This window comes from Vulpes lagopus, chromosome X, assembly GCF_018345385.1.
Source record: "Vulpes lagopus strain Blue_001 chromosome X, ASM1834538v1, whole genome shotgun sequence".
Classification (NCBI taxonomy): domain Eukaryota; kingdom Metazoa; phylum Chordata; class Mammalia; order Carnivora; family Canidae; genus Vulpes; species Vulpes lagopus.
Genome location: NC_054848.1, coordinates 50,600,873 through 50,619,962, shown reverse-complemented (window position 1 = coordinate 50,619,962; position 19,090 = coordinate 50,600,873). Strand labels below are relative to the sequence as shown.

The window sequence follows — 19,090 nt, the reverse complement described above, 5'->3', positions numbered from 1 at the left end:
CCAGGTGATTGTCTGTCCATTCAAAGGTGAAAAGGTCTTGGCTCTTGGGTGCTAAAGGCAAGCTGTCCCTGAAGCTAGCTTCTTGAGGTGCCTTTGTTTTTCCTGTGGGTCATCCATGATTGTGGCCAGCAGGATCTTGGCCAGGCTTCAGGTCTGCCAGTTGCTTAGTTTAGTTTGTTGCTCCTCAGGACTTTCTCTATTATTATAAACTTTTTCTGCTACTATTATTAAGTCCTGCAACTTCTTTTCTCCTAGTCTCTCTACTCTTTGCAATTTTCTTTTGATGTCTGGTGTGGCCTGGATAACAAAAGCCATGATAATTGCGGCCTTTGTTTCTGGGGCTTCTGGGTTCATAGGGATGTACTGCCTAAAAGCCTCTATGATTCTCTCTTAGAAGGCTGATGAACTCTCATTCTTACCTTGTCTTACATCATATACCTTGGCCAGATTTGTAGGCTTGCACATGGCAGCCTTGAGACCTGCCATTAGTCTGGTGGTAGACCCGGAGTCTCTCCTTACCTTCAGTCAAGTTGTAGTCCCAGGTAGGGCGGGATAAGGGGAAGACAGCATTTATGAGGTCCGGGTTTTGAGTTGGCTGTCTGTCCTCTCCCAGGACAGACTTCGAGCTTCCAACTGAATTTGTTCTCTCTCTTCGGTGGTGAAGAAAATCTGCAGGAGCTGTTGGCAGTCATCCCAAGTAGGCTGGTGGGTAAAGAGAACAGGATCTAAAAGCCCAATTAGATCTTTTGAATTATCAGAGAACTTTGCATTCTGGGTTTTCCAATTATATAAATCACTGGTGGAAAATGGCCAATATAACAATGGCTGTCTTCCAGTCTCACTGGGGGGTCCCATGGCACAGAGGGGAAGGGCGGTGGAGTCCGCCCTCCCACATTAGGGGGTGGGGCTGCCCAGTGGGTCCATCTGCGAGTCCCTGCTGATGGCTGTACACAGGAACTCCCTCGTCAGGGAGGGGTGGCGCCCCTTCTGCAGCCCCCGGTGCCTCTGATGGGGTGGCGGTGGAAGGGCGAGAGGGCGTTGGGTAGGATGGTGGGAGAATCAGGTCCTTCAGGGAGGAATCCTGCAAGGCCGGAAAAAGGGGCTTTTTGGTCTTAGAGTCGGTCTCCTTCTCGGCCTTTCACGGGGCTAGAATCTTGGTAGGTCCTGCTTTAGGGGGTAAAAATAGTTTTAGCCAAGAAAGAGGATTCTCCATCATGTCCTGCCAAGCCAAGATGTAGGGCACCTGGTCAGGGTGGCCCTCTGGTTTATCCCTGAAGATCACGGCCTTAACCTGTAAGATAATAGGTAGGTAGAAATTTCCTTCTTGGGGCCATCCTGCGTCAAAGGTTGGCCATTCTGATATGCAGTAAGTCTGAAATTTCCCTCTCCTTATATCTATGCTCAGATTATGAGCTCTTTCCCTAACATCCGAGAAGTGGGAGAGCATAAGAGACGGGGGTGGTTTGTGTCTGCCCCATTATGTCCCCAGTCCACACCAAGGCACAGACAGTTATGACAGTTAACAAAGACACAATAACACAAACATTCCAGTGTGGCTACGGAAACAAAACAGAATGTAAACCAAAGGGCTGGCAGTCATCCCTCCTTACAGATGAGGACTCTGTCCTCCTGGCGGTGGCAAGGGATGTTTCCTCAAGACCTCCAGTCGATGGCCTGCCAGCACGTCTGCCTAAGCCAATGTTGACCTAATACAGATTGGAATCCCTACAGGTGAAAATACAATATAGAGCTCTCAGAAAATATGTGCACAAAAGGTGGAAAAAGTTGAGTGCACTCACCATGCGTGGGACCCTCCGGATGGAGCCCTGGGGGTCTCTTGGATCCCAGACAAGCCCCCAAATGTTGTGTACAAGATTGCAAATCTGAGAAACCACCAAGGAGCTGACACTGATGCAAGCACACAAGGGTTTATTAACAAGCTCGAGCTTGGGTCCAAGTATACCCATCACAGCGGAGCATGGACTTGGACCCTGAGGGGGGTTACAGCGGCATTTTTTATGGGCTGGTCTAGGGGTAAGGTGGGGTTTTTAAGTAAGGGAGGGGGTGTGAGAATTTCCAGTAAAGAGGTTTCACAAGCTCTTGCTTCCTTATTCTGATAAGGGCGTGCTTTGTGATTTTGTCTGTAACTGGAGTAGCTTGGAGTTCAGTTCCTGGTCATCATGACCTGAGATGGCTGCTGAAATTAAAATGGCTGTGCTCGTGCCAATGTTAAACTCATAGTGGAGTGGCTCCAATTTTTTTCGGCTTCCACAGCTCCCCACAGGGAGCCTGCCTATTCTTCTGCCTGTGTCTCTGCCTCTCTCTATGTCTCTCATGAATGAATGAATGAATGAATGAATAAATAAATAAATAAGTAAGTAAATTCAACCCTTTTCATTTTCCAAGTCAATGGCTTTGGGGAAATATTCTCCTTTTAATTCCCTACGTGCTCCTCTCTGTCTTATCCTTCTCCCACCTCCACAGCAGCGGTGATCCAGTTTTCCTCTTAACCTCATTTCCACACTTCCTACCTTCTTTGATGTGGCCTCTTCTCTCCTTTTAGTTGTGGATTCTATTCTGTCAGACTTCAGGTCATTGTCTGGGTTATTTATGTTGATTTGATAGTTATCTCATTGTGTTCATGGGCTGATTCTCCTACTCCACCACCACCTTCCTGCTCCTTAGAGTTCAAAGGAGTCAAGTTTCTTTTCAAAAACGTTCCCATTTTTTAATTAGGTTGTTTATTTTCTTCTTTTTCTGTTTAAAGATTTTTTTACTTATTTATTCATAGAGACATAGAGAGAGAAAGAAGAGGCAGAGATGCAGGCAGAGGCAGAAGCAGGCTCCATGCAAGGAGCCCGATATGGGACTCGATCCCGGGTCTCCAGGATCATACCCCGGGCTGCCCAGGTTCTTTGTTTCCATATTGTTGACTTGAGTTTTCTTTATGTATTTTGGTTACAAAGGTGAAAGCTTGGCTACTATGGTCAGAAAAGGCCCTTCTGAAGAAGTGATGTTTGGACTAATACTTGAATGATACATGGAAATGAGACATATTAAGAAAAGTTCAGAACAGCTTGAACCACATGTAAAAATAGCTTGATATAGGAATAATTTCAGTATGTTTGAGGAGTAAGAAGGAGGCATTATAGTTGTAGAATACTGAGTAATATGGATAAAAGTAGGAAATAAGTTTGGAGAGATCAACGAAAATATTACATAAAGCATTACAATCCAGAGATTTTAATCAAGAGATTTTATTTCATTGTTGATTATATTGGAAAGCTTTTACAGGGTGTGTCATTGTCCACTTTATATTTTAAAATATTACATTTGTTTTTATGTGGAGCATCTGTTATGAGAGGAACCATTTAGATATCTACTGTGGTTATTTAGGTGATTGAAGATAATGGTCTAGATTAGGATAGTAGCAATGGAGACAAATATAAATGGATGGATAAGGGATATATTTCTTAGGTAGATCTTTCAGAACTTGATGATGGATATGGAAGAAAATAATAAAAGATAGATCTTGACTTCTGGCTTCAACAACTGGTTTCATTATTTACTGATATAAGAGGAGGACATTTGAGAAAGAAGTCAAAGATATACATTTTTATGAGTTTGAGATGAAAATTAGACAAATTTAAGTGTCAGGTAGACCATTGAATGAAGTAGCCTAAAACCCAATGGAGAGATTGGAGGATGATTTAGGTAAAGAGAATAACATGATCAAAGTACAGAGCTGTGAAAGTATGGGATATGCTCAAAGGTAAATAATTAGTAAAGTTTGTCCAGTGTCTGTTTTGTAGAAGTAGGAAAGGTAAGAAATAAGGCTAAAAGATAAGCCAGGTCTGAGTTAGAAAGGGCTTGGTTGCTTGGATAAAGTGTTTGGACTCCATTCTTTAGGTTTAAGGGACCCATTAAAATTTTGAACAGAATAATTACATGAACAAAGAGAGGTTTGGGAAAGATTGATATCACACAGCAAAACAACCTTTGAAAAGAGTAACAAGGTTGGAGAACTTACACGTACCAATTTCAAAACTTATTTTTAAGCTACAATAATCAAGACTGTGTGGAAATGGCACAAAGATACATAAATTAATGAAATAGAATTGAGAGTACAGAAATAGGCCCTTGTATTTATGGTCAATTTTTTTTTTCTTTCTTTCTTTCTTTCTTTCTTTCTTTCTTTCTTTCTTTCTTTCTTCTTTCTCTCTTTCTTTCTTTCTTTCTTCTTTCTTTCTTTCTTTCTTTCTTTCTTTCTTTCTTTCTTTCTTTCTTTCTAATAAATTTATTTTTTATTGGTGTTCAATTTACCAAGATACAGAATAACACCCAGTGCTCATCCCGTCAAGTGCCCCCCCTCAGTGCCTGTCACCCATTCACCCCCACCCCCCGCCCTCCTCCCTTTCCACCACTCCTAGTTCGTTTCCCAGAGTTAGGAGTCTTTATGTTCTGTCTCCCTTTCTGATACTTCCTACACACTTCTTCTTCCTTCCCTTATATTCCCTTTCACTATTATTTATATTCCCCAAATGAATGAGAACATATAATGTTTGTCCTTCTCCGATTGACTTATTTCACTCAGCATAATACCCTCCAGTTCCATCCACGTTGAAGCAAATGGTGGGTATTTGTCATTTCTAATGGCTGAGTAATATTCCATTGTATACATAAACCACATCTTCCTTATCCATTCATCTTTCGATGGACACCGAGGCTCCTTCCACAGTTTGGCTATTGTGGACATTGCTGCTAGGAACATTGGGGTGCAGGTGTCCCAGCGTCTGTTTATGGTCAATTTTTATTTTATTTTTTATTTTATTTTTTCCCTGTTAAAGATTTTATTTTATTTGTTTTACTTTTATTTTTTTAAATAATAAATTTATTTTTATTGGTGTTAAATTTGCCAACATACAGAATAACACCCAGTGCTCAGCCCATCAAGTGCCCACCTCAGTGCTCGCCACCCAGTCACCCCCCCCCCCACCCACCTCCCCTTCTACCACCCTTAGTTCGTTTCCCAGAGTTAGGAGTCTTCCATGTTCTGTCTCCCTTTCTGATATTTCCCACTTATTTTTCCTCCTTTCCCCTGTATTCCCTTTCACTATTATTTATGGTCAATTTTTAACAAGGGTTCCAAGACTTTTTAATGGAGAAATAATAGTCTTTTCAAAAAATGGTGTTGCGACATAGATATCTACATGGTAAACAATGGAGTGGGACCCCCAACCTCTCACCATATAAAAACACTAACTCAAAATGGATCAAACATCTAAATTTAAGAGCCAAAGCTACAAAAATTTTAAAAGAAAACATGAAAATTTGTGACCTTGAATTAGAAAATAATTTCTTAGATACAACACTAAAAGCACAAGTGACTAAATAATAAATAAACTGGACTTCCTCGAAATTGAAAAAAAAATTGTGCTTCACAGTACACCGTTAAGAAAGTGAAAAGTGGCAACTACTTCTAGATGGAGTGGAGCAGCAATGGTTCCTTCTGAGTAAGGTAGCCATAGCAGAGCTGGCTACTTTTGGGGGCTCAGAAATAGCAGCTCCTTTTGTAGAGGATCAGGGCAGTAATGGCTCCTACTTTGGGAGAACACAGAGATAGTGTCTCATTGTGGGGAGACAGGCCATAAGTGGATCCTTCTTAGGTGTTTTGAGGATTTTAGTAGCTCCTTCTGGGAGAACAGTGCCTATGGCTCTTAAGGTGGGGAGTTAAAGCAGTTTCTTCTTGGTGGGGTTTGTGGAGCACTAGAAGCTCCTTCTAGGGTAAGACAGAGAAACAACAGCTCTGTCTCCTGGAAAATGCAAAACTGATGGTTCTTCCTCCGAGGGATAAACCAGAAGAGCAGCATTTTTTTTTCTGGGTGTGAGTCCTAGAATGGTAGCAGCTTCTTCTTGGGGGTATGCAATGCTGGTGTCTCCTAGGGGAGTATAGCAGTAGCAGCTCCTTCTCTAAGGAAACACAGCAACAATTACTCCTTGTGGAATTGGAAGCAAATAGCCTGTGACTCCTTGTGAGGAAGGAAGATTGGCAGTGGTTCCTTAAGGGTAGGGCAATGGAGGCTCCTTCTTGGGAGACAAGATGATTGCAGCTCCTCTGGCGGGACAGATAAGCTACAACCTCTTGGGTTGAGTGGTAATGATTCTTTCTTGTAGAAATGGCAGAATGGCATGGACTCCAGGTAACTCAGTTGGCTGGGGTCAGTGCCAAGAAAAGACTCCCTGGTGGTGGTGAGGGCTGTTGGGGTCCACCTTTTTTTTTTCCACCATGGGTGTTCCCCCTTGGTGCCATCTGTGCCAGACTGGGATGATATAGGTAAGATACTTCCTACACTTTTTAAATACAGCTAAAGAGTGAAGAGATTTTATTTTTTAGTGGTAATGATCTTTTAAAAAAATTGATTGTGGTGATTTAAAAAATCCTGTGAATATGCTAAAACTCATTGAATTGTACACTTTTAATGTGTGAGCTGCATGGTATGAAAAGTATATCTCAAAACTGTTATAAAAATTAATATGGCATCAGTTAGAAGACAATTAGGAAAGGACAAAATTTGGAGACAGAGAAACATGTTAGGAGGTTTTGTAATAGCCCCTTTGAGAAAATAAGGGTATATACTAGAGTAGTATTATTGGGAATTGGAAAGAGGAGAGCATGGCAATACAATATATTGTAGAGGTATAATCAGTGGAATTTATTATTTAGTTGCATTTGGAGTGTGCAAACCTGGGAAGACAAAGAAGACTAAAGTTTTGAGTCTGGATAAGTAGGAAGGTATTGATGGGGTACTAGATACTGGGAGCACAGATTAAGTAAACAGGTTCTTTTTTCAAAGGAGGGAGGTGAATTCAGAAAAAATTCAGTTTTTGATATGTTGTCAGAACAATCTTCAAAAGATGCCCAGTATCTAATTAAAAATTTCAGATCGGAGCTTAATGGCAAGGGAGGTCTGGTTAAGTATTTAAGAGTCATCAATGTATAAATCATAATTAACACCAGAAGGTAATTAAAAATTTCCATGGGGAGAGTATGAAAAGATAAGTAGGGGACTAGACACAGAGCCTTGGGGAAACAGTTGAACGTAGGAGGCAGCAACAGGAAAAGGATAACGAAACAGAGCCAAAAAAAGAAAAGAGGCAGGACATTATAAGCAGAGAGAAGAGGTTTAGAACTGTTTTACCAAAGGATTGGATCTGGGCTTTTACAGATATGGATGGTAGAATAGAGGCTGAGGGTGTCTCAGGAGGAAGAAAAGCAAAGTCACAAAAATAAAATGGAGACTTGGCATGAAAATAATGGAAAAAGATCTTTAATATCCTGAGGCTTACCCACTACAGGCCCTTGGGGGACCTGAAAGTTGGGAAAAAATTTGATGTGGCCCAACTGGAAATCCCTATTACCCTTCCTAGGTGAGGTTCTCACTTACCAATGGAACATCCCAGAAAGATCTGGCCCAGGGCCCAATGATTCTGCTTGTGTTTCCTGGATCTATTATTCTGCAGTGGATCCCATCAAGGTAAAGACAATATTGGTTTCCTGGAGGTGAGTCTCATAAATGGCAGAGCCCAGTCCTGAAATACTGGATCCCAGAGTTTGGGGAAAATTTCTCAAATATGGGGCTTATTTTAATAGAGGGAGGGATGAAGGGAATAGGTAACACCGCATATTTGTCTTAAAGGTTTCCTCTTAGTTTCTTTTTCTTGGATCCTGTAAGTCAGTATGCTCTCATTTAAAAAGTCTAAGATTGGTTGTCAAGAGATTGAAGTTTTAGCCCCAAATTTGGTTCACTTTTGCCTTTGGAGTGACTTTAGATGAGTCATTATCTCCCTGTTTACTCATCTGAAAAATGAATTTATTTACCTAGCCAACTCTTCACAGCCAGTTGTCAGCAATCATTTATTGAAAGACTACTATATTTTAGACATTTTACCTGGTGTTTTAGATGATAAAGATAATATATATATATTCAAAGAGTATATATATATACATATATATATATATATATATATATGTATATATACTCTCTGTATGGAGAGAGAGAGAGCGAGCGAGCTATATAATAGAAAGTGCTATGGGAGATCTATGATAGAGTGATTACTTCTCCTTGGAGGAGATGATAAAAGGGTACCTAGGGAAGGCACCACAATGGAATGTGCATGTACTTTATATAGTGGAGATCCTTAAAAATGTAAGACGTTATGAAAAATTACTGAGCACAGTAGACTTGGATGCCAGCCTGGCACCCTATAAAGCACTGCTATTCAGGAGTAACTCCATTTTGTTTACTATATCCTCCTTTCTCCCATTTTCAGGACATGTATAGTGGCTTGGTTGGACCCTTGACCATCTGCCGAAAGGGCACCCTGGAGCCCTATGGAGGACGGAATGACATGGACCGAGAATTTGCTTTGTTATTCTTGATCTTTGATGAGAACCAGTCTTGGTATCTGGAAGAGAATGTAGCAACCCATGGGCCCCAGGAGCCAGACCATGTTAACCTACAGGATGATACTTTTCTGGAGAGCAATAAAATGCATGGTCTGTAGAAAAGAACCTATCCCTCTTCCAAAGAACTCCCCATAGGTTGCGTGGGGGTATATGATAGGCCCATCACTACCTAAGGCAGCATAATTCTTGAAAGGATGGAAGGAAAGTAGTAAGGTGATAAGTGACAAATTAAAAGAAGTGTCTCCTATTATTGTGCATTTATATACAAAAAGCAGATAAGTAGTCCATATTGGATCAGGTTGCCCATAAAGTAAGAGGCTAACTCTGTAAAGTTATTGTGGTGATACCAGCATATCTTAACACACTAGAAAAGGAAGATGGACATTTATGACCTTCAATGTACCTTGTGAGTTGGCTGCTAATGACTCCTTTGCTTTAAAATCCTGAGTTTAATTTCTCAATATCATAGTATTTCTTTACCACTCTGGATCTGGGATCTACTTTCTCAATAGATTCCAATATAGATAGATGAAGGACAACTTGTCTTTTAGTTGATATTAAAAACAAAGTTTCAATTTACAAATGGAAGCATTAGAGGAGACAGCCTCATAGAATAGAATGCTGGATTTATACTACATACAATGAAGAGCTTTTTGATGCATGGATGGATCTGGGAAGGAAATTTTACATCCATGCCTTCCTTTGTTTCAGAGATCTGTGTATCATTTCACAAACAAGAGAAAATCTCAAATAAGAGTGAGAACTTAAATATATTGAAATGTATAAAGTGATTTCTCACCATCCTTTCTAGTGCAATATTTCTTTGACCTCAACTGAGAATAAGGTGCAGCTTTGATAGTGACTCCAAAGGAACTCAAAATTAGTATCTCATTGTCACATAGATTTTAGCTATTTCCCTTTGATGGAGTTGTAAGTGATTCACGTTGGAATAGAAGATTCACAAATGACAATGTGAACTTTTTAGCTCCTGTCAAATCAGAGAAATAAGTTTCTCAGGAGTAAAAGGGAATTAGAGCACAATTACACCTTACACATAACCATTTGTTTGGCTAATGCCAATTTTTATCTGTTTATGTGTTCATTCATCCAAACTCTTCAGGTATCAGTCCATCTACTTACTTATCAGGTATTTGTTTAGCACTTTCTGAATGCTGGTACTGGAGACAGAAAGGCAATATTGGGGTCTGAGGGAAAATAAATAATATATCCTTCCCTTCTCTTCCAGATTCCTAGAGCAATTAATTTTTTTAAAAGATAGATATTCTGAAATCAAATATGAGGTTACTAAGAAGGTTAATTAGAAAACTGAATTATTTCTGAAACTAAATGGACTTGCTAATACTGCCCCTGCAGTGGATAGATTTTCTACCCTGACATTGACATAAATAACACCTGCCCTCCCCTTTGCAGGGGTAGAATCTTCTCTATAATGGAGTAGTAAATCCATTTGTATTCTTTTATGTGGTCAGACTGATTTAAGAGACAAAATATTTGGAGGGGGTGGAGTTGAGCAATTTTAGTTCCTTTTTATCAAATTCACAATTTGGTTGGGGTAAACACAGAGACAGGCTACAAATGTTCCTTTCACTATTTCCCCTCTTGGAGTGTAGAATAAAAATTACTTTCCCTCCATGAAAACATGAGGGGAACAAGAATGTGTCCTGGACATAGTCCTGATAATGTGAATTAACATAGCTATGGGTAGTTCATTGTCTTTAGAGCATCGGATGTGGCCTGGGAAGAAACAGACAATGCATTAATATCATTATTAATTCCAAGAACATGACAAATCCTTTTTTAGTTAGGATGTATTATAGGCTAAGATGTCTGCTGGGTGCTATGAAGAATATAAGGAAACTATATTAGTATAGTACATACATTCACTTCCTGCTTACTATGCATGGTATCAATAGTCTAGTTGGGGATATGAGCTTCCACAAGTTGAAAGATAAGTAAGTGTAGAAAGGAGTTTCTGATGAGTTCCAAATAGTATCACAAACAATATTGGAGGGGTTCTGTAGTAGGTGATGCAGGGAATGAAAGGTACTAAAAAGATGAAGGAAGTGTTCGATGGATAAGGTGACTGGGCTTTGAAAAGATGAATGAAAGAAGGCAGTATTTCTAGGGGGAAAGATCAGAAGCATGAGGAAGGACATAAAGAACATGCATATGGGGACATATGGAGGATGGTGAATAAAACACTTTAATTTGAATAAATGTGTTAGATAATGGGAGATGAGTATGGGAAGGTGGTTTGGGATTATATTTGCAAGGACCTTATTGGCTGAAGTAAGGAGCCATGGTCTTGATCTTTTAAGCAGGAGGGAACTATTATAGTGTTTTAAGCAGTAGAACAACCTGGTCAGATTAGTTATTTAGAAAGACCACTCTGATAACCCCAATGTGTAAGATAGACTCTAGGGAGACAAAGGGAATAGAGATTAGAAAAGTTAAGAAGTTATTGCTATCATCAGGCATGATAGGGACTTCCTAGTGGAAATGGGGTGTAAAAATGAGAGATATAAGACTTTTTTTTTTTTTTTACAGCCATTAATGGAAAGCTCTACAGCAACCTCAGGGGGCTCACCATGTACCAAGGAGAACGAGTGGCCTGGTATATGCTGGCCATGGGCCAAGATATTGACCTACATACTGTCCACTTCCATGCAGAGAGCTTCCTATATCGGGTGAGCTAGAAAATGGCTGAGTACCTCAAGGGTGATTAGAGGAATGCTTTGAATATCATTAAGGAAGAAGGTAACAGCTTCTTAAGGAACAAGATATTAGTTAAAAGAAGAAAGGGTCTTGTACATGGAGAATTGTGCTGGGAATTCTAGTTTGATCGTGTATTCCAGGGTCAGTTATTTCCCTCTAGTCCTTAACTTTCCCTTCTAGTATAGAAAAAAAAATGAGTAGTTCATTTACGGTATAAGTAGATTGAAGAAATCTTTATGTAATTGGATCTCAGACAAGGACTGAAGAGATAGTGAACAATGCTCCTAAGGGCAAGAAAGTTCAGAGTGATGTCTCAGAATCTATGAAATTTCTTAATCCATTATAAGAAGAACTTCAGTTCAGGAGCTACATGGAACAACATGTAGGTTTTGAAAAAGATTTAGTCTTAGGGGAAGAGGACAGAGTTGAAGGCACTGATATAGAATTAAAGATATAGAAGTATGATAAAGGTAATAGCATGGAGGGGAATCTAAATTGAGTTCAGTTTCTAAAGGAAATATTTGATTCCTTCCTAGGAGTCAAGGCTTAAGCCAAATTCCCCAGATTTCAGCCTGCTGAAAAGTATGAGATACTAATTTTAGCTCCCAGAGGAAACTGGAATGTTTTTACTTTGAAACACTTTAAGGAAAAGTAGGAAGAGGGTCTCTTTTGTTGATTCAGTTTGTGTGGATGGGTTTATAGGGATGGTGAATAAAGTCAGCTCTTTAAGCTGTTCTAGAGAGCAGTAATCTAATCTATGAATCTATGAATCTATGAATCTTGGAGTCCCATGTCCCTGATTGTGATATTTAAGCTTTTTAGCTTCTATAAACCCTGAGATTATCTCTTTACCTTTCATTTCTTCTCCTTCACCCCCAATCTTTTGGCAGAATGGAGAGAGCTACCGGGCAGATGTGGTGGATCTGTTCCCAGGGACCTTTGAGGTTGTGGAAATGGTAGCCAGCAACCCCGGGACATGGCTGATGCACTGCCATGTTTCTGATCATGTCCATGCTGGCATGGAAACCCTCTTTACTGTCTTGTCCCAAAAAGGTAAGGTCTAACCTCCCAAGACTGGATAACTTCAAGCACTTTATGTAGCCTACAATTAATCCCCAGAAACCAATTGCACCTTTCTTTCAGATCCCAGAAGAACCAGGATATAAGACAGAGGATACCTCACCCAGGTGTTCTCCCAACTCACATTTCTCGTTCTCCATTGTCCCCTTGCTCCTGCATCCTCCTAATTATTTTGACACCTATTGATTTTACATGGGTTAACCCAACCTGATGGGTCTACGTGGGTAGACCCATCACTAGGGTCTATGCATTGATTATTAGCATAGATATGCTCCCTTTGAAATATATTTCATTTGACAATAAATTTGTTATTGTAAGATTCATTAGAAGTACTGTTTCAAGAGATCTGACAAATGAGTCCTTTCTTTTTTTTTTAATTAATTTTTATTGGTGTTCAATTTACCAACATACAGAAAAACACCCAGTGCTCATCCCGTCAAGTGTCCACCTCAGTGCCCGTCACCCATTCCCCTCCAACACCCGCCCTCCTCCCCTTCCACCACCCCTAGTTCGTTTCCCCGAGTTAGGAGTCTTTATGTTCTGTCTCCCTTCCTGATATTTCCCAACATTTCTTTTCCCTTCCTTTATATTCCCTTTCACTATTATTCATATTCCCCAAATGAATGAGAACATACACTGTTTGTCCTTCTCCGATTGACTTATTTCACTCAGCATAATACCCTCCAGTTCCATCCACGTAGAAGCAAACGGTGGGTATTTGTCGTTTCTAATTGCTGAGTAATATTCCATTGTATACATAAACCACATCTTCTTTATCCATTCTTTAAAAAAATAATAAATATAATTCTAATAGTCATTTCTTAATTGATTTGTTTTGTGGGGCTTATGAAAAGGTTCTTTCTGTCTTAGAACAACTTGGTCTAATGCTACGTGAATATACTGGCCTTCAATTACATCTCATCCCAGAAAGAGTTGCTACCAAGGGTGAAAAAACATTTTTGCCTTATATTTTTATATGGAGAGTGAATGGCTGGAGTAATTTATTTACCAACCAATTTTGTTCACCAAGAACATAGAAGGTTAGGCTGCCATGGACTTTGTGTCTTTGGGTCATTAATTGTTTAAGAGCCTCTTGACCTGAGTCTAGGATTTCCAGTCATTGGAACTCTATGAGCAGAAATAGAAAGTTTGAAAATGTCTTTGGGCATTCAAACAAGCTTATCAAACCAGTGTAGAGAATACAACTCTGCTATTTACCCTCAGGGAAGGAGAAACTGTCTATTATGATACCCTGTATCTTAGAAAAATTTTGTTCTCTAGTAACCCATAGTGCTAAAATGTGGCTTCAACTTATTACTCTAGTACTATTCCTTACTACACAGACAGGTTCACAGAATTCTTTGTTGTGTTTTGTCAGTCCTTAGAACCAAAGTCAAGTGATTAATTGATGTGCTGTCGAGATGCTATAGATTCAGGACAACAGGTTTTTATCTATGTATAATAATGAACCATCCAAAATCTAGATGATTTAATAGATAATAGACTCACAATACATATAATCAGAGAATCTCCATGGAAAAGGACAGCTCATACCTCTGACAATGAGCCAACCCATAAAGCTCAGCTATTTGTATTTTTGTTTGTTTATACCTCACAATAGTCTAATTCAATATTGCTCCAGCTACATATGTACTAACTGGCCAACCAGAGGGAATAGTTGAAAATGGATAGGGAATAAAGGACTAATTATTGAAACAAAGTTCCTGATGAGGAAACAGGGGATGAAAACTGGAGCTAAAATGAAAAAGTTAGACTGGAGTAAGTTTTACATTTGTTTGTTTATTCAAAGGGGAGAAAAGAAAATGATCAATATTTAAATTAGGGTGAGGCGCTTGTCAGAAAGAATATTTCAGTTTTATGGTCTCTGCTTCCTTTGTAAGAGAGGAGACAGAGTCATCTGCTGAGAGTGAAGGATAGTTGGTAGGATTAGGAACTTGAAGATAGTGGGCTAAGGTTTGAAATAACCATTCTGGGAGATAGGAAAACAAAGTTTACTCTGAGTGATGAAAAATAAATTAATTATTGGCAGGCAGCATTGAGGGCTTAAAGTTGGACACAAAGAATATTGATACTTACAATTACATGATTTTTCTCCAACAATATTCAGTAAATCAGAAAACACAGGGAAAGCACAGTTACTGTGGTTTTGGTAGATGATTCTAACATTCTTGGTAAGTTAGTAGTTGAAGTGATAGACCATAGAGTCTAGCCAGACCAGGAATGGGGGAAAAAAGACAGGATGAAGCTAATAGTTTGGGGAAAAAAAGAAGGATCCAGGAGCTAGAGATCTTTAAGACGTGAGTATAACTGGTTAAATGGAATAAATAGCAGTAAAGCATTGAAGGAATAGGAGGCTGTTACTAGATTTTATATTTCTGAGATGGAACAGTTCTGAATAACAAGTCCAACTACCATGTTGCCATGGTAGTCTTTGATAGAATAAGAATAGATACAAAAGTTATTGGGAGTTAAAAGATCCTGAAACTATGAAGCTTAACTGGTGAATGGTGGGAACTGAGGAAGAGGAAGACTAAGCCAGGTACCAAAGACTTCCATGAATGAAAAGAACTACTAGGTAACAGTGACAAAAAATGGTTGTGGGTTTTCTAGCCAAATAACATAAGCCTCAAAAGAGATATATATATTTACCAAAAAAGGGAGGAACAATGATCCCAAAGCAGTATTGAGAGGATATAAAAGAAACATAGTCCTCAGAAAGTGCTCAGCCTCATTAAAGCCAGAACAGAAGAGGAAGAAGTGTTCTAAGAAAAGGTTTAATATGTAGGGATGTAGTTTTGCCAAGGAGGTTTCCTGAATGGAGGGTGGGAATGGATGACAAAGAAATAAGAATGTGGATAGGAAATATCAAGAAATATTTACATAATGGCAGAGGGATGACTTACGGACTTGTAAGCCTATGTTTTTGCTTATATTTTTGTCACTACTCAAAATCAAATCCATATACCAATGTTGACTTTGACTATAAGGTAGTTAATTCCAGGTACCTTCATTTTTCTTAGGATACCTCAGAAAACTATTGTAACCAATGCCAATGCCCACAGCAAATCTGTGGATTGGTAGGAAGAATAACAAACTAATGAGCTTATTTTTTTTCCAGAACATGTAAGCACTATCACCACCACCACCAAAGAGATTGGAAAAGGTAAGAAGAATAATGCATAAACTGGGTAGTTATATGTAGTATGTACCTGAGGGGAGAGATAGTACTTCTAGAAGATGAGATTCACTAACCAAAAGGTGGACTACAGTACTAGCAAGAAGCATTCTGAGATTTATAAAAGAAATCTTACAAGCTAAGAACTCAAAGTTCAGCTTCCCTAAGCAGGTTTATTGTCTCTGGCCCCTAAAACCAGCCTCTTATGATGAGGAAAACAGCCTCATCTCCAGTTAAAGGTTTGCTATCTTAGCTTCCCATGTAATGTGTGAAGGGGAAGAAAATTCAGTGTTTCACTGGGTTGGACATGAAGGAGCTATAAACAGACATAAATTACAGAGACAGTATGAAACTAGTACACATACCAGTATGCATCAGCTATTTTTATTCTTGCATCTATAGAATGCCAAATAATTGACTCTTTGGAACCAACCATTTCTACCCTTCAAAAAAGTAAAAATTCTTGTCCTACCTAAACTAGATCCAAACAGTGCTTTCACTCTCCCTCATACCATTTGTACCTGGACTGAGAAAGACACAGAAAGTTATGAGAGCTAGAAGAGATGTTAGAGATCATCATTTTAGTCTGGAGATTTTTTCAGTTACATTTGCAAAAGTACTAATAATCTCCCAAAGTATCCTATAAATTGTCAACCAGAGGACTAGGGTATGTCTTGGAAGGATTAGGTAAAAGTAAATTAAAGCTGAAAAAGTGGAATGTTGAACATACATATGAGTGTATTTGTATATATACACACATATTTTGGTGTGTATATACATATTTTGTGTATATATTTGGATATACATAATACATATATCTGTGTACATACATACTCATAAACTTTTACTTGTTAGAAAGGTTCTGCAATGGGATAAAACAAATTTCAAAAACTGTTGGTCTAATAAAACCCAGTAATTTTCTACATGAGAAACAGAGATGGAAGGTAATTTGTCCAAGGTCACAAGAAGAGTAACTGGTAGAATGCAGACTCAGAGCTAGGCTGTTTTTCCAGCTTCCATTTGAACTCATTATATTTCATCTTTTCTCAGTTCTTTAAGATGTTCACTCATCCATGTATTTATTTATCAAACATGTGCTGAGTTCCAGGGACACCAAAACAAATAAGACACACTCATTACTCTCCAGGAGATTTGTGTCTATAAATGTAATGAGACACAAAAACAATACACTGCTGGTGTACATTGTAAAAGGGGGCAAAAATAAACAGCTATCAGTTATTGCACATTTGGTATCTTCCAGGTGCTATGCTAAATATCCTATAAATATATTCACTTAAATCTCACAATAAAACTCTTAGATAACTATGGTCTTTCACCATTTATAAAACAGGAGACAAGTCCAGAAGTGAGGGGGATTAGTTCACTTGGCCCAGGCAGGTAAATCGTGGCAATACAAACTAGAAATACTTTGAGAACACAGAAGAAAGGACCAATAATTGACCAGCTAAATTGAAGAAAGGTTTGCAGAGAACTGTATAACATTTAAGATGGGGACAAAAAGATGAAGAGGGTGAAAGGGTGTTCAGAAAGTCTTGGAAAGAGAGTCACTTATTCTGGGAAACAAAGAATGAGTTCCTGTGGCTAGTTAGAAAAGAAAACTAAAAAGGTAAGTTAAAGCCTGACTGTGAGAGTTGGAATGTCTACATTGTTTCTGAGCTTTACTTTGTAGGTTAATTGGAAATCAGCAAAAGTCTGTATGCCAGGAACTAAGACAATCAGATCATTTCACATAGGAAGATCAATGTGACATCAGTGTTTTTATCATGACCCAAAGAAGTGAGACCAGCACAATGAGAGGCAGTTGTTATGGTCTAATAATCAAATTGAGCATTGATAAGCTAGATGATTGAATCAAACCACCTCTCTGGAGACTACTCATTACTCCTGATTCTATCCCCTGGAAACACACATGTCAAATCCAATTCCTTTTACTATTATTATTTTTACATTACAAGCTTTTATATAATTGAAGAAATACATCAAGGTTCTTTCTACTCTGTTTTAGTTCTTTCCTTGCGGGGCGGGGGGGAGGTTGTGTATCCAGACCTCAGTGATTCCTAAGGGCTTTCTCAGCTGTGACATCCTGCCAGACTAATTCTCTGTAACCTATAAATCCATCTTTATCAGCTGGTCTTTTTAGGGATAGGAGCAGTTCCTCTGTTCAGTTTTGATGGAGTTACTTCTTCTTTCCCAGGAGTTGGTTGCAAATGGCATCCCATTATAATACTCTTCAGCTCAGGTTTCCCATTTTTCTCTTATTCCATTTCAGCAACATTCCTCAGAGACATTGGAGAAGGCAATGTCAGGATGCTGGGCATGCATATTTCCATAAAGAATATTGATATGTTGGCTTCTGTTTTAATTTCTATGAGTGCCATTCTCCTGCTCATTGCTCTGGCTCTTGGTGGTGTGGTCTGGTATCAGCATCGGCAAAGAAAGCTACGACGCAACAGGAGGTCCATCTTGGATGACAGCTTCAAGCTTCTGTCCCTCAAGCAGTAACAACTACATCCTGAGACTTCACATCTTGAATTCAGTCCCAGAAGACCATGCTTTGGCAACTGACCCCACTGTTAAAGGGGCATGGGTAGTAGAGATGCAAAGGAGGGAATCAAACTCATCTGGGAGTTTCTTCACTTATTTATTTACATGGAAATTATATACTTTCTCGTTCTCTTTTTTTTTCTTCACTTGGGCAGCTGGGGCAAGGGAGTCCCCTCAAATCCTATATCACAAGTTTCAACAGCTGAATTATATCAACCACTGACACTAGTAAGATCTAGAAATTACTAATAACTGATTATTCTCACAAAGTATATACCAAGGATAAAAATCATTGATTAGATTTCTATTGCTTTTCAGGACCTAGGCAAGTTCACTTTGATCCAAGGCTAAGTGAGCTGTGAAGATATTCCACATCTATTCTAAGGACTAAGAAAATGAGCATGATGGAGAATGGGTGGGCTGGGATTTGAAGACCAAATTTTATTTTGATTTTCTTTGAAAATAAACTATTTTGGAGAAGTGGGTAGATGTAATATTGTTGTTATGAGTACCTGCAACCACTGGAGCCAGAAGCTCCTCAGGAAGTCAGTCCCCCAAATTTCTGGGACAGATGTACTAAAGGGAATGTTGGGTATCCTTTCTATATTTTAGGCAAGGAATCCTGTACATTCAAGTATTTGGTAGAAGAGTGAACATGGTGATTTTAATGATCCCTGTGTCCTCTGGGAGTTTGTGACCATGATAGGAACAAATAACACTCACTGGGGGAGTGTATAATATGGGTCTGCCTATCCTGTTTGTGGAGCCTACACGTTTGTGTTTTGGAATGAAAAAGCTGTCTTAGAGTGGTGGGTATCACCTTTTAACCCACAGGTGCCAAAAGACATTTGTATTCTAAGAAAATTTTCAGAGGGAAATAGAGGACTGAGACAAGGCTTAAACCTGTCCACTGGGCAAGGAGAGGTGGTCACAGATCTTGTGGACTCCTTGGCAATTAGGAGTATTAGAAGTCTACTTGCAATTTTGGAATATTTTTAATAGGAAAGAATCCTTCTTTCTGGTACCTTAAAGCAGTATTCCTTTGT

At 39.1% G+C, this 19,090-nt stretch overlaps 1 protein-coding gene across 2 annotated transcripts in view; it reads left to right on the top strand.

The window, feature by feature from the left end:
- Window positions 1-18,527, top strand: part of HEPH (hephaestin) — a 106,905-nt gene extending 88,378 nt beyond the window's left edge. The window contains exons 16-21 of one of the 2 annotated variants that reach the window (XM_041742279.1): window positions 7,429-7,535; window positions 8,332-8,557; window positions 11,036-11,175; window positions 12,094-12,256; window positions 15,423-15,467; window positions 17,770-18,527. In XM_041742279.1, the coding sequence (XP_041598213.1) occupies window positions 7,429-7,535; window positions 8,332-8,557; window positions 11,036-11,175; window positions 12,094-12,256; window positions 15,423-15,467; window positions 17,770-18,002 (914 nt within the window). In that variant the 3' untranslated portion in view covers window positions 18,003-18,527. Of the gene's footprint in view, window positions 1-7,428; window positions 7,536-8,331; window positions 8,558-11,035; window positions 11,176-12,093; window positions 12,257-12,346; window positions 12,569-15,422; window positions 15,468-17,769 lie in introns of those variants that run through there. The other variant, XM_041742280.1, reaches the window with a different exon arrangement.
- The last annotated feature ends 563 nt before the right edge of the window (window positions 18,528-19,090 follow it).